At 53.9% G+C, this 20232-nt stretch overlaps 1 protein-coding gene across 6 annotated transcripts; it reads right to left on the bottom strand.

Annotated features, from left to right (window-relative positions):
* Positions 1 to 119: 119 nt before the first annotated feature.
* Positions 120 to 16028, bottom strand: Syt3 (synaptotagmin 3). 6 transcript variants are annotated; one of them, XM_028858883.2, is made up of 11 exons: positions 15947 to 16028; positions 15157 to 15301; positions 13998 to 14168; positions 9372 to 9900; positions 7091 to 7466; positions 6618 to 6836; positions 4617 to 4737; positions 4327 to 4498; positions 4102 to 4234; positions 1239 to 1326; positions 120 to 623 (listed from the first exon to the last, which is right to left on the bottom strand). In XM_028858883.2, the coding sequence occupies exons 3-10, from the start codon at positions 14146 to 14148 to the stop codon at positions 1261 to 1263; spliced, it is 1767 nt and encodes a 588-aa protein (XP_028714716.1). In that variant the 5' UTR covers positions 14149 to 14168; positions 15157 to 15301; positions 15947 to 16028; the 3' UTR covers positions 120 to 623; positions 1239 to 1260. The 6 variants fall into 6 exon arrangements, with proteins under 6 accessions (XP_028714716.1, XP_028714714.1, XP_028714717.1 ...); XM_028858881.2 differs by having other exon boundaries at positions 13998 to 14163; XM_028858884.2 differs by having other exon boundaries at positions 1243 to 1326; positions 13998 to 14163.
* Positions 16029 to 20232: the final 4204 nt, after the last annotated feature.

The raw sequence follows: 20232 nt of genomic DNA, 5'->3' as shown, positions 1-20232 counted from the left end.
GGATTTCATCTGAAAATATCATTTGGAGGCTAAGGCTTGAAGAAATCGCTTAGTGGCCTAGCCCCACACAGTCCCATGCTCCAGCACACCTCCTGGTCCCAGGGAGACAGGAGCCCAGGTGGAAGGACACCCACAGAGTGTGTTTATTTCTGGTGATGATAGCAGCAGCAGAGGGGGATCGGCCAGACGCAGATGGGGGCGGGGGGACACAAGGGATGGACGCTGGAGGGTGTGTCTGTTCAGGGGACATCAAAGATTGGTCTGTTGACATTCACAGTGAGGTCACAGGCCAGAACAGCAAGACTCAGACAACAGCAAAGGGGCAGACAGACAGTCAGACAGAGGGATGGGGGCAGGGGTCCCCAGACATGCACAGCCCCTTGCCTCTAGGGGAACTCTGGGGATAAGAGACAGACAATGGAGGCTGAGAACCTCCCACCCTGAAACAGGGAGCTGGACCTGCGGCCTCCCAGCCTCACACCTCCACGATAAGGAGGGGCAGGCCCAGGCCGCCCCGCACCAGCAGCTCGGACATTATGGCTTCGAGGAGATGAGTTCACAGTCCGGGCAGGAAGGGATGGGGTCCTGAGGGTACCTGGTCTGATCCCAGGCCTGGACCAGACCTAGAAACAGGAGTGGAAGGGACAGGAGAGGCTGAGAGGTTAGGGAGTAACCACTACAGCTGTATCAACTGCAAGGAGGGAGAGGTCAGAAGGCCGGCCTCCTCCCTCAGACCCAGGGTCCCGCCCAGCCTCCTCCCTCAGACCCAGGGTCCAGGCCCAGCCCTCCTCCTAGGACACAGGGATCCAGGCCCAGCCCTCCTCCTAGGACACAGGGGTCCAGGCCTCAGCCCTCTTCCCTCAGACCCAGGGATCCAGGCCCAGCCCTCCTCCCTCAGACCCAGGGTCCAGGCCCAGCCTCCTCCCTCAGACCCAGGGTCCAGGCCCAGCCTCCTCCCTCAGACCCAGAGTCCAGGTCCAGCCTCCTCCTTCAGACCCAGAGTCCAGGCCCAGCCTCCTCCCTCAGACACAGGGGTCCAGGCCCAGCCTCCTCCCTCAGACCCAGGGTCCAGGCCCAGCCTCCTCCCTCAGACCCAGAGTCCAGGCCCAGCCTCCTCCCTCAGACCCAGGGTCCAGGCCCAGCCTCCTCCCTCAGACCCAGAGTCCAGGCCCAGCCTCCTCCCTCAGACCCAGGGTCCAGGCCCAGCCTCCTCCCTCAGCCAGAGCTCAGAGGCACACCTGCCTTCTCTGGATCTTGCCCTCATTCTGAGTTCTCTTTCTCTGAGAGTCCTTTGCCGCCTTTCGTGAAGCTGGTTAGAGTCTTCTCCTGGAGTTGGGGATGAAAGAGAACAACCACCTTAGCCAGCAGGAAGCTTCTGTCCCCTCCTTCTCTACCTGCTGCCTGGGTTCCCAGGGGATGTGGGAAGTGATATCACCATCATTCTACCAGTGGGGAAACTGAGGCACAAAAGACAAATCCCTAAAAATGCAAGAAAGGCAAGGTTATGCAAAGGGGCTACGAGACAGGTCCGGGGCTCAGAAGGCTGAAACTTTGTCCTGGGGTACTGTGGAGCCAGAGAGCAGACAAGCGGGCCGTGGGCAGGGTGGTCTAGGTGGAGGCCATCAGTTTGTGGCCACACACAGCACTGTGGGCTGGGACTCAGGGGCTGTGCCTGCCTCCAGCCAAGGGCACCCTGAGCCTTCTAGCACTGACAGTGTGGCTTACTGGAAGTTTCCAGAGAAGTGGAGTGAGCGAGATCATTGGAAAAGTGAATACCCAGGAGACCACAGCCTCTGTCCTCACAGTGGGACTCAAGATCTCAGTCACCCTGAGCTCTGGGCCTGGCTGTTCAACCTACTGGAAAAGGGGCGAGCGCACGTGTGTGCGTGTGCGTGTGCGTGTGCGTGTGCGTGTGCGTGTGTGTGTGTGTGTGTGTGTGTGTGCGCGCATGCGTGCGCGTGTGTGTTCGGAGAAAGGAATTGACTCAGGGTTAGAGTTAACCTTTAAACTTAGACTCAGCCTCACTCCATAGCCCAATCAGACCTGGAACTGACTCTGTACTCCAGGCTGGCTTGAAACCCAAGATGAACGCCTTGTCTTGTCCTCCCAAGGTGTGTCTTACAGGTGTGAGCTGTGGCACCCAGTTTATACACTGTTTCAGGGTAAATCTTTCCTTAGAATACCCAAGTAATGGAAAACTACCAAGAAACAAAATTAAAGCCCTGAAATCTACATTACTCTAAACATAACTTACCGTAGTTTTACTTTCTTGGCTTCAATGAAAGCAAATTTGTCAATATTTTCAAATTGGACATCTTTGCAGAGAAAATGGTCACATTTGACAGTTTCTGTGGACCCATAGGTGAGTGTGAATGTGTGTGTGTGTGTGTGTGTGTTGTATACATGTGTGGCTGTGTGGTGGTGTATATGTGCATGACTTGTGTGTGCTGTATGTGTGATGTGTATATGTGTGTGCAGGTGCCCACACCTGTTACATATCTGTGCACATAAATACAGAGGCCAGAGCAGGACGTGGGTCCTCTATATGTGCTCTTACAGGTGTGAGCCGTGGCACCCAGTTTATACACTGTTTCAGGGTAAATCTTTCCTTAGAATACCTTGAGACAGGTACTCTAGCCAGCATAGCTAAAGTGGAGAGCTCCTGCTTCAGGGAGAGCCCCTGTCTCAAGGAGAAAGGAATTGACTCAGGGTTAGGGTTAACCTTAAACTTAGACTCCTATCTCCTTGAGACAGGGGCTCTCCCTGAAGCAGGAGCTCCCCACTTTAGCTATGCTGGCTGGAAGTGAGCTCCAGGACCTGGCTGCCTCTGCCCTCAGCACTGTGGTTCCTGGAATGGCAGCCACGGGTGCTGGGGATTCAGTCCCAGTCTGCATGCTTGCTGAGCAAGGGCTCTTAGCCACTGCACCACCTCCCCAGCCACACTTTGTGTTTTGAGATAAAGTCTTTCACTGGGGCCTGGGGCTCATCATTAGGCTGTGCTGGCTGGCCAGTGAGCCCCAGGCTCCTGTCTCTGCCTCCTCACCGCTGGGGTCTCGGCATGACTCCAGGCTTTTACCTGCATTCAGGGATTTAAGCACAGCAAGAGCTTTACTGACTGAACCGCCTCTCCAGCCCAAGAGAGTACTTTAATCAGCTTCTGCAAGGCTGAGAGGTGGTTGCACAGCTTCTAATACAAAAGCAGCCACTGGTAGGGACTGGAGAGGTGGCCTGAGGGTTAAGAGCATGGGCTGGCTGCTCTTCCAGAGGACCCGAGTTCTGTTCCCAGCACCCACATGGCCGCTCACAACAGTCTGTAAGTCCTCTTCCAGGGGATCTGATGCCCTCTCCTGGCTCCCACAAGCACTGCACACACATGGTGTGCAGCTGTACAAGCAGGCAGAGCACGAATACACATCAAATACGTTTTTAAAGAAGTGGCCACTGCGGCCCGGTCTCCTCAGCCTGTGTCACCTTCCACTTTGCCCACGGGAACCTCCTTGTAAGCCCCTCCCTAGTGCCCTCTATTCCACGAAGTTCTCCCAGGGCCTGTGCAGAAGGCCTCGGACCTCAGAAGACTCAGACCACAGCCCCTGGGCAAGACACAGACACACAGTGCCCCTTACAATAGACACTGCCCTGTGACATTTTGTTGTGCTGTTTTGGATTTATTGTTATTATTGTGTGGTTTGTGTTTCTGCACATGGCAAGAAAGCTCTGTTGCCGAGCTACGCCCTCCCGCCTGATATTTTCTTATTCATTAAAAAATTGTTCTCACTCGCTACACCACCATCTACTAATATTCACACTTTGCTCTGAGGGAGAGAAAAAAAAAAAGAGGTTTTATCACTCGGTTTCTTCCTACATTTTGTGTTTCGCGTATGTGGGAAAGAACGGCAGCTGGCCACTGCAGAGCACTCGGCGAACTGAATCCTCACGGCGGCCCTCACCATCGCCGTTAGTCACGGGCCGGTGTCCCGGAAGGGAAGCGGAGGAGTGGAGAGGCTGGGGGACTTGCCTGCAGCCCGCGGTAAGTCAGACACAGGCCGCGGGGGTCTCACTGAACCCCCGTGCCCATGCACGACAGCAGGGGCCTCGACTCACCTCCACTAGCTGGTGCCAGTGCTCCACAGGCTTGCGAGGGTTGGCCAGCATCTCTGCCCAGTGTTCTCTGCCATGTGGGTCCGCAGCCTCCGGGCCCACGCGACACACACCGATCACCTCGTTGTGGCCGATGCTGGGGATTGGGGAAGTGATTACCGGAAAGGTCAGCGGAGGGAGCCGGCCACCCCCCACCCCGGCTTGCCCCACCTCGCTGGTGCCTCTCACCAGTCATAGTCTACCACTGCGATGCTGAGCCCCACATTCTCCACACTCTCAGGAGCCACGTCGAACACCAGGGCCTCATTATATGTGGGGTTCAGCGTGTTCTTCTTAATGGAGGTCTTCCGTTTCTTCAGACGTCGCCCCTCACTGATCAGAGAGGCCTTCACATAGGGGTCTGTGCAGAGAAGCCAGGGGACTGAGCAGAGGCCTCTGCCCTCAGGCCCAGGGGTCCGGGCCTTAGCCCTCTGGTCTCAGACCCTATCCTTCTTCCTCAGGCCTCAACCCGGACACACCTGAGAAACCAGTGAGGTCCATTGCTTTGAGGTTAGAGGCTTTGATGATGGTCACGGTGAGGCGCCCAGCCGTGGGGAGGTAGCAGAGTGAGAAGTTGAGCTCCCCAAGATCGGCCTTTTCCTGTAGTGGGGACAGAGGGCGGCCTGTGACTCCCTCTCCATCCTGCCTCCTCTTTGCTCTACTGTTAGGTTCCCATGCACTGAACAGTCTGACTCTGGGCCAAGGCCCCATAGCTCCCCGCCACAGCTGTTCACTACCATCAAAGCCTGTTTTGTTCTCTAGAGAAGAGGGTGGGACACAGAGACCAGGAGAGGGAGAGAGAGAGTTGACAAGAGAGAGACAGAAACTGAGAGACAGAGAGAGAGAGAGAGAGAGAGAGAGAGAGGTATAGAGATTGGAGAGAGAGAGAAACACAGAGAAATGGGCAGAGAGAGAGAGAGAGACAGAGAGACAGACAGACAGACAGACAGACAGACAGACACTCAGACCGGCCGACCTGGGGGTGGTGGCAGGAAAGACAAAGACCAAAACAGAGAGGCAGTTGGAGACTGAGATAGAGACCTAGAGAGAAGGGGGGCAATCATGGCAGGTATAAATCACCAGAGGACCAGGGCCCAATGTCAGGGGACCACAGGGGCTGGTGAGACAAGGGTTTTGAAGCGGGGAGGGAAGGGTTTCACGGGCAGAAAGAAGAGCCTGGGCAAAAGCCTTGACAGCAGTGAGCAGCCTGAGCAGGGCCTGAGTCAGTGTGGGTCAGAGGCTGGAGGCCCTGGCGCATGGGGCCACGGCACTCCGGCCACCGCTTCATTGTGAAGGGTCCGGAAAGGAGCAACTGGCCTCCCGGAAGCTTCGTTCCGCTCTGCGGGTGTCTCCTGTGTTCTGCAGGAATCTTCCCGTCCTTGAGCAATACAGGCCAGGAGGCTCTGTGGGGGGTCTGTCTTTTCTCCTTCCGGCCTCCAGCTACCAACCCTGTCCCCTCTGACAGACTGTCTGCTCCCATCTCGGCACTTGCTTCTCTAGAGCTCTGTCTCTCCTTCTCCCTCCCCATTCTGGTGAGTGGAGGAGTGGAGCCCTCGGGTGATGGCAGGTAAGGAGCAGGAGGATGGGCGAGACAGGTGGAGGTAGAGTGAAGTCCTCACGTGGGGCACCTCAGCTGGCAGCAGGGGGAACGTGGGTTCCTGGAGACAGGCAAGCTGACCATGGAGAGCTCCCTATGGAAGAGCTGCCAGCACCTGCCTCCACCACATCCCTGACAGCTGAGGACACTGGGTCTCAGAACTGCCCTTTTCCTGATAGGAGGATATTCTTGTCTCACCCCTCAGCCCCTGGCTTCCCCAAACTGGTAGGAATTGTGGCTAGGAATTGGGTGTGAGGCCTAAGGACCCAAGGGCCAGAACACTCAGCCAGGCCTGGGCATGGCTTTGGGGCTGCAGAGGCGTGAAAGGCCTCACAGCAGAAGGCATAAAATCAGGGGATCGGGGCTGTGGACTCTTGGATCTGATGCTGGGAAAAGTGGGGGGAACTCACATCTATGGGAACCATAAGATGTGAGAAGACCCAGGTAGCAGGACTCCAAAGGAACCCCAAAAAGACAGAAGGAAAGAATTTGAAAGGGTTTGAAGAATTAAGAGCTTCAGAGAGGAAGTCTGGAAATGAACAAGAGGATGTTGGGATGAGTTGGATAGTAACATCTAGGCCAGAGGGCATAAAGTCACAGGGATGCACTGAGAAGTCCTGAGATATTTGGGGGGGGGGTGAAATATAGGCCCAGGGCCTGACAATAGTGTTTCATAAAGTTGAGGAGGGCAGAGACCCCCCCCAGGTCCCTCTATCATCTAGCTTCTTTGTCTGCAATATTCCTTGCAAAATAATGCTTGTAACACTCAGGGCTGGGAAGTGGGGAGGCCGTGAGTCCCAGGGTGAGGAGAGTGACGGCGGGGGACCTGAGGGTGGGGGGGGGAGAGTTGGTGCAGGGGCCCATTGTGGATGCAGCCACTGACCGAGCCACCCTCCAGGATGTCCCTCCAGAGCGGGCGGTCGGGGGGCTGCTCAGCCAGTTCCAGCAGGTTGTCCAAAACCACCTGGCCAATGAGATCGTGCCGCGAGAAGCGGTCAAAGTCATAGACGCTGAAATGCAGCTTGCGCTGGGCCAGCTCAGCCAGGGGTACCGAGAACTGAAACGTCTCGTTGAAGACAGGGTTCAGCGTCTTCCTGTGCACCTGGGGGATGGAGGTAGAGACAGGCAGGATGTACACTGGCCTTGTTCCTAGAATCATGTGCTCCATGTCTATCCCAAGCATCCTGTCCTAGCCTCCTCCCTCAGACCCAGGGGTCCAGGCCCATACCCTCCTCCTGCAGACCCAGGGATCCTGACCTCAGCCCTCCTCCCTCAGACCCAGGGGTCCTCCCTAGCTCTCTTCCTCAAACCTGGTGGATCCCCATCACACTGTGAACCCTTCCTCCTTGCCCTGACCTTGGTCTGGAATTTCTTTTTGCGATCAGGCAGCAGGTAGATCTTGACATAGGGGTCTGAGAACCCATTGGAGTCCTTTGCTGGGAGGTCCAGGGCCTGCAGGATCCGCACCACAAGCTGGTCAGAGCCATAGAGATACCGCAGGGCAAAACTGATGCGCCCACAGGGTGCCCCTGCCTCCCCAGAGCCCCCGCCGCCTCGCCGGCCACCAGGTCCAGTGCCCTGGTACAGCTCTGGCTTGATCTGACCGATGAGCTTGGCTTTCTCTTCGCCACCCGGCAAGGGTAAGGGCAGTGCAGGTGGCCGCTCCTCGCTGCTCGGGTCTGCTTGGGTGGTCAGAGTCTGCTGGGTGAGGGGCCGGGGCAGGGCTGGGTACCTGTGTACCAGGAGGAGAGGCAGGTGAGGTTCAGATCTGATTCCCTCTGATTCCCAGCCAGGGGTAATCCTGTCCTCAACTGGAAAAGACACTTGTGCTTCCTGAGGCTCAGTTTTCCCATCTACAGCAGGGTGTTACCACATTTCTAAACTAGCTCCGGCCAGAGCTGAAGGTCATCAGGACTCAAGTTGGTGGCCAGAATGACTTCTTCATTCCAATACCCCACCCAGATCCTCAGTCATCTTCCGCGGACCTCTCCCTCCCTAGTCTGTCACTGCTCTCTGTCGCCATGGCTTATTCTTGGATGAGCCTGTTCTCTGCCTGTCTGGGCTACTGGCCTTCATTTCTCCCCGCCCCGTAGATGGCTCAAGAGTTGGCACCTTTCCCCCTTGGCTCACATCCTGCTGTGGCTCTTCAGTGCCCTCATGACACAGCCTTACACCTGCCACTTCCAGCCTTGAATGGCTGATGTCTGCAGCCTCATGTCCCAGGCTTTGCCTGCAGAGAACTTGGTCTCTTCTGTTGCCGCTTTCTCCTGCCTGAAATGACTGTGTACACACCCTACCTGCACATCTGTCCCTGAAATGACTGTGTACACACCCTACCTGCACATCTGTCCCTGAAATGTCTGTGTACACACCCTACCTGCACATCTGTCCCTGAAATGACTGTGTACACACCCTACCTGCACATCTGTCCCTGTAATGACTGTGTACACACCCTACCTGCACATCTGTCCCTGAAATGACTGTGTACACACCCTACCTGCACATCTGTCTTCGCTTCCCCACCTTGTGAATGTCTATCAAGGTACCTCCACCTCCAGGAAATTCTCAGCTTCCTCCAAGCATGGGCTGGGATCTCCTTGGGGCTCTTGGCAGTGCCCAGAGCTGCTTTTCTGTCTTCCTAGCTTGTACCCCTTGGACTGTCAGAGCCCCGAGGGTGGAGGCCTGGGGCACAGCATGCATCTCAGGCCCAGCTCCTACCAGACCCTAAGCTTACATGCACAGAATGAGGAAGAACGAGAATGGTCAGGTGAACACTGGGTCCAGGTTACTAATCACAGCTTACACTGAATGGGATCAATAATTGCCTACACCTCAGAAACCACACCCCTGTCCCCCAGAGACTGAACCTAGGGCTTTCTGTAAGCTAGGCCAGAGCTCTTCTGCAGAGCCACGCCATTGCACCTCACTGAGGGATCACTCAGTCACACCCCACTCCTTTACTGGGGAATTCTGGGCAGGTGCTCTCCCACTGACATACATCCTAGCTTGCTTTCTTTCTTTCTTTCTCTTTCTTTCTTTCTTTCTTTCTTTCTTTCTTTCTTTCTTTCTTTCTTTCTTTCTTTCTTTCTTTTTTTTTAAAATTTAAGACTAGGTTTCGCCGGGCAGTGGTGGCGCACACCTTTAGTCCCAGCATGCAGGAGGCAGAGCTAGGCAGATCTCTGTGAGTTTGAGGCCAGCCTGGTCTACAGAGTGAGATCCAAAACTACACAGAGAAACCTCGTCTCTAAAAAAAAAACAAAACAAAACAAAAAAAAGACACCACAAAAACAAAACAAAAAACCAGGTTTTGCTAAGTGCCCAGGCCAACCTCAAATTTTAGATCCTTCTGTCTCAGCCCGTGAAATGGCTGGGATACCATGTACACTACTATGCTAGCTTCTAAACCGGGATTCTTGTCTCCAGGCTGCTTCTGTATCTGGACCCAGGAACCCAAGGCCCTGCTCCTTTCCTCTTTAGTCCAGGAGTCTAGGCCTCAGTCTCATCCTCCCTAGGATCCAGGAGTCAATACCCCACCACCTGTCCTGACCCTGATCTCAGGAGAGCCAGGGATAAGAACAAGACAGAGGAGAGAAGCAGAGTCTCAGGGTGAAGGGCCCAGCCCAACACCATTTCTCACCTGGTGGTAGGTGCTAGACTTGTGACCTGCTGATGAGACTGGGCACTGGGCAAGCCCCCGCCACTGGGAGGCAGCAGGAGCAGCCCAGAACCTGTCCCACCCTCAGAGGGCAGCTCTGGGGATGTCTGGCTTGGTTTGACCCCAGCGGCTACCACAGAGGCCACAGCAGCCTCTGGATATGAGTCCATGTCCAGGTAGGAAGGTTCTGGAGGCTCGGCACCCCCAAGACCACCTGGCTCCAGCAGCTCGGCAAAGGGTGGGTGGTGGGCTGTGTGGGCATGATGGTGTGGGCCACCCAGCAGGGGATGGCCACCTAGGCTGGCTCCCAGGTGGTGCCCACCACCTCCTACTAGGCCTGCCAGCCCAACCCCAGGGGCTAGGTCTTTGCGAAGGGGGCCACCGCCCACTGCTGAGCCTCCTTTGTCCCTCCAGGGCACCCAGCACAACTTCCAGGACACGAAGAGAGAGACACCCAAGAGGACGATGCCACAGAACGTCACGATGACTGACAGCAGGCTCACGGAAATGTCTGGAAAGAGTGAAGAGAGAGGTCAGGGGTCATGAGGGGTCAGTGCTGTCCCAAGAATATCTGGCACGTACTATCCTGAGTATTTTCCCACTGTGACTGAGTTTGAACCCCATGCTTCGTCTGTGGTCACACTGCTACACAGTGGTTGCTTTGCAGAGGCCGTGGGGTTTCCCTTCACATTCTGTAGGCAGCAGGTGACAGATTGGAGATGAAAGTCCCGGAGACTGTCTCCAGGGTTTGTTCTCTCCACCAATAGCTCATGTTGCTTCTCTGCATAGCAAACTTCTGAAGGACAAGACCCCCAAAAGTTTGGAGAGCATCTAGGAAAAGCTGTCTGTCCTTGGGAATGAGTCGACGCCGCTCTCTGTTGCAGCGGACAGTAACGAAGGCAAACGACAGAGTACAACAGCAATATTTGCTGAGATGTGACCATGGAACTGACACCCCAGGGCACCCTGGGAGACCCACGATGACATAATCAGTCCAGTGTTGACAACAGGAAGTGGAGGTCCAGACAGGATGTGGTCCATGGGGACTGGGGAGATACTCAGTGAGTGAGGTCCTTGCTCACAAGTGTGACAGCTGAGTTCGCATCCCCAGTGCCTGCACAGGAAGGCTGGGCAGGGCGGCACACCGGGCAGGGCGGCACACCGGGCAGGGCGGCACGTGCTTGCAATCCCAGCCCCGGGGAGGCAGGGGAAGGTGCATCTTTAGGAGCTTGCTGGCCAGTCAGCCTAGCCTGCTGGGTGAATGAGTGAGTCTGTTTCAAAAGACAAGGTGGACAGTGCCTGAGAAATAACATCTGTGATTGACCTCTGGCCTGCTGTGCAAGTGGGCACACACACACACACACACACACACACACACACACACTCCACAGGTGCCATACTTCAAAACCTATGTTCTTACTTTCACACCTCAGTACTGCTTGATGAACAGTGGCCCTAGAGAGACTTCCTTATTCAAATAATCAGTCTCATGACTGCTGTCACATGATATACACACTAATTGGTGCCTTCTGAATGCCCTTAACATGCTGCCATGTTTTGCTGAGAAAGCCCAGCATGGCCCATTTCTTACGGCCAATGTTTTGTGGCACTCTCAGTAATTAGTACTAGGAGTGGGGTTTTGTGGATCCTTTAGTAAACTCTCCAGGCTGTGAGGATTTATTTTGGAGGTGACTCCTGGGATTGGAGGTAGAATAAGGATGAGACCTTGCTCTATCTATATGGAGAACCATGGTGGGTGGGGGCAGGTAACTCAGCCATTGCCATCTGGGACATCCAACTGTAACTGCTGTGTTTAAGGAACACTCCAGAAAAAGGAAGCACCTCCTAGTTCTAGATCACTTGGTGAAGCCAAAGCAGGGTGTAACATTAATCCTCATGCTACTGTGTAACCTACATGTGATATATTCCATCTCCCAGCTGAGAAGACTGAGGCTGTGAGAAAGAGGGGAGTCTCAGGAACATGTGCCAGGCATTGGTGTCCTGCCACCTCCCTTAGGGTGTTCCTGTCCAAGTGGTCACCCCACCCCACTTGAGAGTCCTAAATACTACTGGAAACCAGAGTCCAGGATTTTAGCAACTTTTGTACACAGGAGGCATCAGGCCATCAGGGTCATAGAGGAAACTGGCCAGATGCTTCTAACATTGCCAGTACAGGATCCCTGCTGTGGATATCACTCTATATAAATAAAACACTGATGGCCAGTGGCCAGACAGGAAGTATAGGCGGGACAAAGAGAAAAGAAAATTAGGAAAACAGGAAGAAGGGGGGAGAGACACTGCAGCCACCGCCAGGACAAGCAACATGTAAAGATGCTGGTAAGCCACCAGCCACGTGGCAAGATATAGATTTATAAAAACGGGTTAATTTAAGCTATAAGAACAGTTAGCAAGAAGCCTGCCACGGCCATACAGTTTGTAAGCAATATAAGTCTCTGTGTTTACTTGGTTGGGTCTGAGCGGCTGTGGGACTGGCGGGTGACAAAGATTTGTCCTAACTGTGGGCAAGGCAGGAAAACTCTAGCTACAGATCCCCATCCCAGAGAACTCTGGATCCTCCAAGCCTCTCCAGCTCCCCATGCCTGTCTGCACAGCACAGGGGGTGGAAGGCCAAGGTAGCTGTGGACCTAGAACAGATAACACACTCTGCCCAAGCCTGATCAGCCCCTAGAGAGCTCCAAACTCTTGAGATGTCCTCCTTGCTGCTTGAGCCATGCTGGGCAGTTGATGGTAGTGCTAAATTATGTTGGGAGCTATAGGCCATCAGCTCACACTCTGGAAGGGCTAAGATGAAGGGCTGCCAGCCACACAGACAGCCCACCACATCTACCTGGGACGGTGGCTCTTCATTGTCAAGTTGGCTAGATTTAGAATCACCTAGGAGCTAGGTGTGGGTGGCCCATGTCTGTCTGTCATCTCAGCACCTAGGGGGCTGAGATAGGAGGATTGCTCTGAGTTTAAGGCCAGCCTGGGCTACATAGTGAGTTCTAGGCCAGTCTGGGTTACAGAGAGACGTTTTATCAACACACAGAACAAGGGCTAGGGAGGTGACTCAGTCAGCGAAGTGTCTGTCCTACAGGCACAGGGCCTTGGTTCGCTCTCCAGAGCCCACATGACACCAGCCAGGCGTGGTGGTGCACACCTGTCATCCCAGCGCCCACAGACACAGACACGCAGATCTCTGGGGCTCACTGGCCACTCAGCCTAGCCTACTTGGTGAGTTCAAGGCTGACGAGAGACCCTGTCTCAAAAAATTAAAAGGTATGTGTCAGCAGTTAAGAACACTTGCTAATCTTGCAGAAGACCTGGGTTTAATTCCTAGTACCCACATGGTACTCACGACCATCTGTATGTAGCTCCAGTTTCAGGGGACCTGACAGGCTCTTTTGGCCTCTGTGGGCACCAGTAGGTATGTGGTGCACAGACACACATGCAAGTAAAATATATAGACACATAAAATACAAATTAAAAAAGAGGATGGCTCCTAAAGAGTTCTCTGACTTCCAAATGCACTCGTGTACATGTGCACGCGCGTGCGTTTGTGCAAGCGCACACACACACACACACACACACACACACACACACACACACACGCACACCAGCAGCAAACGCCTAAGAGCCTGAAGCACACCTCTGCACATGCGAGGGCATTTCCAGAGAGGATTCTTGGAGGGGAGACCCCCCTAATGCAGCCAGCACTGGCTTGTGGGCTAGAGGCCCAAATGCAATAAAAGAAGAAACGAGCGCCAGCATCCCCAGGATCCTCTGCTTCCTGTCAGCCATGATGCCTGTGCTGCTGTGCCCAGTGCCTTCTCGACATGGTGGAGTTACACCTCCAAACCCATGAGCTAAGTAAATCTTCCTTCTTCGTTTCCACCAGGAATTTGGCCACAGCGTCGCAAAAACTAATGAATAAATCACATGACCAAACTCAAACAAAACCCCTAAGTACTAAGGTTTTGGGGAGCTTCTCTGGTGGGTAATGTGTCACATACAGTGATGGGAGAATTAAAGGTGACCTGTGACCTCAAAGGAGGAAACACTGGACAGTCATTCCTGATGCTTCCTGAACTCTGCACCCCTCCCCGCCCCCTCACCAGCCCCCTGCTTTTGGCTGGTTTAGTCTGTAGCTTTGGGGCATAATTAATTCTCTCAGAGCTGGGTATGGGGGTTCACATCTGGAATCCCAGCGTCTGGGAGACTGAGGCAGGAGGATTGTTTCAAGTTTAAGACCAACTTGGACTCCATAAGGCCCTATCTGATATCACCTCAACCCTCTCCTCACCTAAAAAAAAAAAAGAGGGAAATAAAAAGATTCATGATTTCTGAAGGAGATATTTGGTGGCCATAATTAGGGAGGAGGAAGTCTCCAACTCCAAGGTCAGGAGTTAGATGGACCAAACACAGAGCTATTTCTCCCAGTTCAGCCGTTTAGACAAAGCAGCAGCAGGCAAGACAGAGGCAAGACTCAGTGGGGCCATCCACAGGGCATGGGAAGTTGAGCAGCCCCTGCTCTGACCTTCCCAGAGTCTTTGCTGCTGTGGAGCTGGGAAGAAGGCAGTGGCCGCTGCGGACAGCTGGGGTTCTGACCTGCATCCGGACCCCGGGGATAGCCTCTGATTCGCAGTTCGTTGAATTCTTGGCACCTGTCGTTGGTATCAGCATCTCGGATCCGGGCACAGAGGTCTGAGACCAGGATGAGGGCCCGCCGACAGAGGTCATCTTCATAGTCCCCAGACATAATGGCCACGTGGTCCTACGCTTGAGAGTGGGGTGGGAGAGATGCAGACGGGGGCAGGAACGGTCGGTCGCAGGGGCAAGGAAAGGAAGCTAGAGGGAGAAGGACTGGTAAAGGGCAGAGGTCAGAGGGTAGCAGCTCAGGGCAGGATTGGAGGATGGAAACAACACACAGGTGCTAAGGACAGTTCTTGGGATCATGATCCAATGAGAGGCATCAAGGAGCAAACAGATCAACAGAGCCGCAGCAAAAGGTGGGTACTCTCAGACTAAAGGAACATGCCCCCGGGGGATCACAGGAAGGAAGTCAGGGCAGGCACAGTGGAAGGAGGAGGCAGCCACCCGTAGTGGACGCTTGGCGGTGGCAGGTAAAAGCATTGGGGGCAGGTGGAACAGCTTTGGTGGGAGGCTCAGGGTGGGAAGCTGCTGGAGGGTTGGAGGAGAGAGAAAGAGTGACAGAAATGGGGAGCAGAAACCTCAAGTTGAGGGAAGGGGAGATAAGAGAGAGACCAGAGAGAGAGGGCTAAGTGAAGTCCAGTAGTCAGGGAATGATGCACACAGAACGTGGAGCACGTTCAGGTCGGAACGGCATGTACTTCATTATATCCAAGACATGGTGGAGGGAGGGAGGGAGGGAGAGAGGGAGAGAGAGAGAGAGAGAGAGAGAGAGAGAGAGAGCGCAGGAGTGTGGGCAGAAATACCTTCCAAAGAGAGACAGGTAGCTCAGAAGAGAGAGAAGATGCTGGATCCCTGGTCCGACAGCCAGACAATGGCTGGAGACCTCAGACCCAAGGCGAGAGAAGAGAGTTGGGCGCATAGACAGACAGACACATGGTCAGAAAAAAGAGAACAGGATCGAGAGATGGAGGTGAGAGAGGAGAGAGGACACAAGGTTTGGGGCTAGACATCAGACATGGGAAAGGGGGCCCGGAAAGAAAGACCAAGAGCCAGACCGAGTCAGGTGAAGGGGGGCTGCTGAGGAAGACTCCCATTCGGCCAGGGTCAGACTCACCTGTGCTTAACCCTGCCTTGTCCTGGGTGGCAGCCGAGGTGGCGGAGGGCGGTAGCCCATGGGGGTTGCAGAGTGGACGAGTCTAGCCGCTGCGGACCGGTCCCCCACGCTTGCCAGGTGGAAAGAAGGAGGGCTGGTGTCTAATCTGGGGACCCAAGCCAGGAAGGGAAAAAAAAATCAGCCCAAGCTTTGCATCTTGCCCTACCTGAAGTAGCTGCGCGACCCCAGGTGACCCCAGAGAGGTCCAGCCGCCCCCTCCCACCTCCTGGCCCCCAGTAGCGTGTTAAACACTTAGGGACTACAACTCCCAGTAGGTCTTGCTGCTAGTGCTACTGCGGCTTCATCGCACCGGAGCTGCAAGGGCTGCTGGGGGTTGAAGTCTTTAATGTATCTCTGGGCTGCAGAAGATGAGTTTTTTTTTTTTTTTTTTTTTTTTGAGAGGAGGGTGTTGGAAGGGTTAAAATGTCAGAGTCCCGAGACGCTGCAGGAGAGGTGAACGGGGTCCAGGACCTCGAGGGGTCACGTGGCTCTAATCCTTAGGGGCCATGGGATGGGTCACCGATCCCAAGGCCCTGGGATGGGTGGGCGAGGGGTGGAGTGCACCCCAGGTGTTTGGGATCAGGATCACCTTTTTTCCAGGGCCACGTGCCCCTCCCCCGGGGCGTCCAGCTGGCACTGCAGACTCCAACTCCCCAGTTCCAGATGTGCCCCTTTTTGCACCGACCTCTTCGGGGCCGCCCCCTTGGGATGAGGCTAGGGCGGGGGCGGGGAGGGGGAGGGGCGGACTCACCGGAGCCGCGGTCGCTGCAGCCCAGCGCGCGCGCCCGCCCGCCGCGGTGCCGCCTGGCTCCTCCCTGCCCCTGTCGCAGCTCCTCGGCTCCTCCCCCCGCCGCTCCCCCACTCCCCGCCAACCCAAAAGCCAAAATTGCTATGCCTGCGGTGTGCACCTCCCTGGACTCTGGCTGCACGGTTCCACCCAGTTCAAGGCCACCTGAGGGACCCAGAAGACTAGGACTCCCAAGTCCCAGGCCACAAATACTCCGCCCTCTAAAGAGCAGGGTGTCAGGGTTTGCAGCTAAGCAGGCAAGAATGAAAAGCTGGCCACAGGAGGTCTCAGGTCTGAAGTAGAGCCACAGGCACTAGATTTGAATCCTGCCCTAGTTCCCTTGAGACTTGAAGCATCCCAAATCCTGATGTCCAGCAAAATACGATGGAATTACCTCCTCCGGGATGTAGCCTGAGAAACCAGTAAATGTGCATCAAGCCCTGGCACCAGGTAGGTGCCAACAACTACTTATGGGCAGGAAGCATTGGGTTTTGCCATGTTAACCCCAGCTAATGATAATCGCCGCTCACCATTACCAATGTAATGAGTTAAGAGCTTTGAAGACATCTTTTCATGGAATCTTCACTTTGGCATAGGGATGAGTGCAAGCATGTTATTCCCATTTCACAGAACAACTGAGGCCAATGGAGATCCAATCCCTCGGATGGGGTCCTGAGCTACACAACAGCAGCCCAGACCGCTGGCTTGGAGGTCTCTGTCTCACCCATTGCTATTGTCCTCCCCCCCCCCCCCAACCAGTTACACAAAATAAACACAACCTCCAACGAAAGACCGATTGCTGCCAGGCCTGAGGGCAGAGGTCACATCCAGTCACTCTGGATGGTGAGGGGGGAGAGCAAGTTTCAGCCTGGGCTACAAATGAGTTCAAAGCCAGTCTCTGTAGATTAGCGAGACCCTGTCTCAAAATGAAAAGAGGGCTGGGGTGTGGCTCAGTGGTACAGCAGCTGCCTAGGATCCTCCAGTGAGGACCTGGGGATGTTGCTCAGAAGCAGAGCCCCTACCTAGAATCCTGTCCTGTGAGTGGCTGGGGGCGTGGCTCAAGAGTAGAGCCCTTGTTTAGTAGAATCTCCCAGTGAGGAGCTTGGACTATATATAGCCCAATGGAAGAGTGTTTGCTTAGTATGTCTGAGACCTTGGGTTCAATGTAACCCTTTCAACTAGATTGCCTGCCTCCATTGTAACCTATACAGCAGTCATCAGAAACATTCCTGGCTCCATCCAGGGTCCCACGCTTATGTTTCTAGCACCCTCTTACAGTCTGAGCAGGCATGCATGGGTGTCTGCCCACCAAAGGTGTGATTGGCCTTCGTGGCTCGTCTCACAAGCAACTCATCCCAGCCATACAGCTCAGCCCGACCAGGGTTCAGGAGAAATCCATCCTGTGGGGAGACACAGGCGGTGACATACACACTCAGAAATGTGCACACAGATGGGCTTGCTAGCTTCGCATGACACATTTCCAAAGAAACACTGTGAGTCTGAGGCAGCCAGCATTCCGCGGCAGCTGCAGCAAGAACTAGCCGTCTGTGCAACTCGGGAAAACGCATTTGTGTTCAAACGCCAGCTCAGCACAGGACACAACCCTGGGTGGATTTGTTTCTAACTGCCTTAGTTTCCCTCTTTATAAATGAGGAAGGTTTTTACATTAAAAACACTTTTTGGATACAGGTTTTACTATGGAGCCCAGACCAGATGAGAACTAGCAACCCTGTTCCCTCAGCTAAGTTACTAGAATTACTAGCCTGTGCTTCTACACTCCTGCCCCAAAGATGATAATTGGTTCACGTGTGTGCAAGTATGTGTGTGTGAATGCATGCCCATGTATGTGCAGATGTCAGGGTGCCATCTATCTTTTTATATTCTTGGTTGTGAGCTTAACCTTTAACGGCTGAGCCACCTCTCCAGCCCCATCTTGTTTTTTGGGACAAGGGCTCACCAAGTAGGCTAGGCTGGCCGGCCTGTGAGTCCCATGGATCCACCTGCTTCTACCACCCAGAGCTGATATTAAAGGTGGGCGCAACCACAGCTGGACTTGTTAATGAGGGTTCTGGGGCTCAAATGTAACACATTTGCACAGGAAGCACTTTACTAACAGTTTTATTCCAGCCCTGATAATGATGATTAAAAAATCAGATACTACATCATTTTGAAGATTAAATTAAATTATCCTGAGTCCTGCCTTCCTAGTTACCCAGTGAGAGCAGGGGATGTAGCTCAGTAGTAGAGTACCTGTCTAGTAACCCTCAGGTAAGGGGCTGAGGGCGTGCTTGGTGGTAGAACTCCCTGGAGAGGGGCTAGGGCTCAGTGGTAGAGCTGAAATGCTTTCACGGTTAGTATTTAGTGTTGTCATAACTAGTGGTTATACTTGTTGGTTTAATCCTTAGCTGCACTTGACAAGTGAGAAAATGGAGGGTCCTAGAAGGCAAGTACTATGCCCACCCTCACAGACGGGAAGTGGCTGGGCTAATCTGAACGTTACATTGGGTCTCAATGTGGAGCCTTGATTTTATACGCATCTGGGATATTAGAGGACCTTGGGTGTTATTGCCACTGGGTGTGAGGAATGGGAACCAGGAACTAGAGTGAGCTGGCCACCTTCATCCTACTCGACTTAGTAGAAAAGTAAGTAATACAGTTCATCGGTTCATCAGTTCTTTCCAGGAGGACAAGACGGCTTACCGGGTGACGGAGCTGGCCACCAAGCCTGATGTTCTGAGTTTGCTCTGACATCCCCAAGTTACCCTCTGGTCTACACATGCATGCCATGGCACGCACGTGTCCAAATGCACAAAAGGTACAATGAGTGAACTATTTTTTAAAAATTTAAAAACACTAACATTGAGAGCACTGGCTGAGGAGACAGCCGAGGGCCCCCTTGGGACTGTGAAGAGAAGTCCAGGGTGTCGAGCGCCGAGAAAGACGTCAGGGAAGGCTTCTGGACACACGAGCTGACCTCGGAGGAGTGGTGGGGTCTAAGCAGGAGGAGGTGAAGGGAGGGTGTGGTGTTTTGAATGAGAATGGTCTCCACAGCTCAGACATTTCAATACTTGGTTCCCCGCCAGTGAAACTGTTTGAGAAGGATGGGAAGTGGCCTTGCTGGAGTCGGTGTGGCCTCACTGGATGCAGTGTGCCACTGAGGGTGGGCTGTAAGCTTTCAGAAGCCCACAGCAGGCTCAGTCTCTTTCTCTCTCTGCCTGCAACTCGTGGATAAGATGTAAATCCGCAGCCACTCCTCCAGCGCCATGATGGAAACAGATTAACCCTCTGAAACTGTTAGCAAGGCCCCAGTTAAATGCTGTCTTTTAAAAGTTGTTTGGTCATGGTGTTTCCCCATAACAGAACTAAGACAGAGGGGATGCTTGGGGGAGAGAGAGCCTGAGTGAGGCCTGGGCACGAGGAGGCCGGGCACGGTCAGTGAGAATGCTATCAGGCTGCTCTTTCACTCTCTGATGGCCTCACTGTTTTGAACAGTGCCGGACACATCGCAGACACTCACCAAATTGGATAAATAAATGAATGAATGAACTGCCAAGAAGGTAAACAAAGGAGGAACGAGTGGGCAGATGGATGGATGGATGGTGTGTGGTCTGAATGGGAGCTGCCTCTTAGTGTCATGTATCTGAACACTTGGTCCCAGTTGGTGGTGCTCTGCTTAGGGAGGTTGCAGGATCTTTTGGAGGCAGAGTCTTGCTGTAGGAAGCGATTACTCACTCGAGCTGGGCTTTGAGTGTTCAAGGTCTCGTCCCACTTCCAGTTCCCTCTTTCTGCTTCCTCTTTGTGGTTGAAGATGTGATCTCTCGGCTTCCTGCTCTGGCTGTCTTCTGTCATGTCTCCTCAGCCGTTATGGACTCCCCCTCCAGAACCAAAAGCTCAAATAAATTTTTCTCTAAGTTTCCTTTGGTCATGGTGTTTTATCACAACAATAGGAAGGTAGCTAATACAGATGGAGGAGTGGAGAGACGGATGATATTCGGATGGAGGGAAGGTCTGATGGATGACTGAAAGGTTGAACACTAGAGTGATGGATGGATGATGGTATTTATGGTTGGACATTTGAAGAATAAATGATAGGGTAGTGGGTGAACAAATGAACAAGTTTGTACAAATCCCTTTGCTCCCCCCCCACCGAGGTATTCCCTCAACCCACCCACTCCTATCCCTCATGGTGCCACCCAACACCACCTAAAAAAACAGTGCTTGAGGTGGCCCAGGCTAGGCCCTGGGATTCA

Source organism: Peromyscus leucopus, chromosome 1 (assembly GCF_004664715.2).
Source record: "Peromyscus leucopus breed LL Stock chromosome 1, UCI_PerLeu_2.1, whole genome shotgun sequence".
Classification (NCBI taxonomy): domain Eukaryota; kingdom Metazoa; phylum Chordata; class Mammalia; order Rodentia; family Cricetidae; genus Peromyscus; species Peromyscus leucopus.
The sequence above is the reverse complement of the archived record's forward strand: the minus strand, read 5'-3'. Positions and strand labels throughout refer to the sequence as shown.

Coding starts and splice junctions, on each gene's coding strand:
- Syt3 (XM_028858883.2), bottom strand. CDS start 14,148: ATGTCTGGGGACTATGAAGATGACCTCTGTCGGCGGGCCCTCATCCTG. Junction 9,901..13,997: donor TCCCCGGGGTCCGGATGCAG/GTCAGAACCCCA, acceptor CACTCTTTCCAG/ACATTTCCGTGAGCCTGCTG. Junction 7,467..9,371: donor AGTCTAGCACCTACCACCAG/GTGAGAAATGGT, acceptor CCTGGTACACAG/GTACCCAGCCCTGCCCCGGC.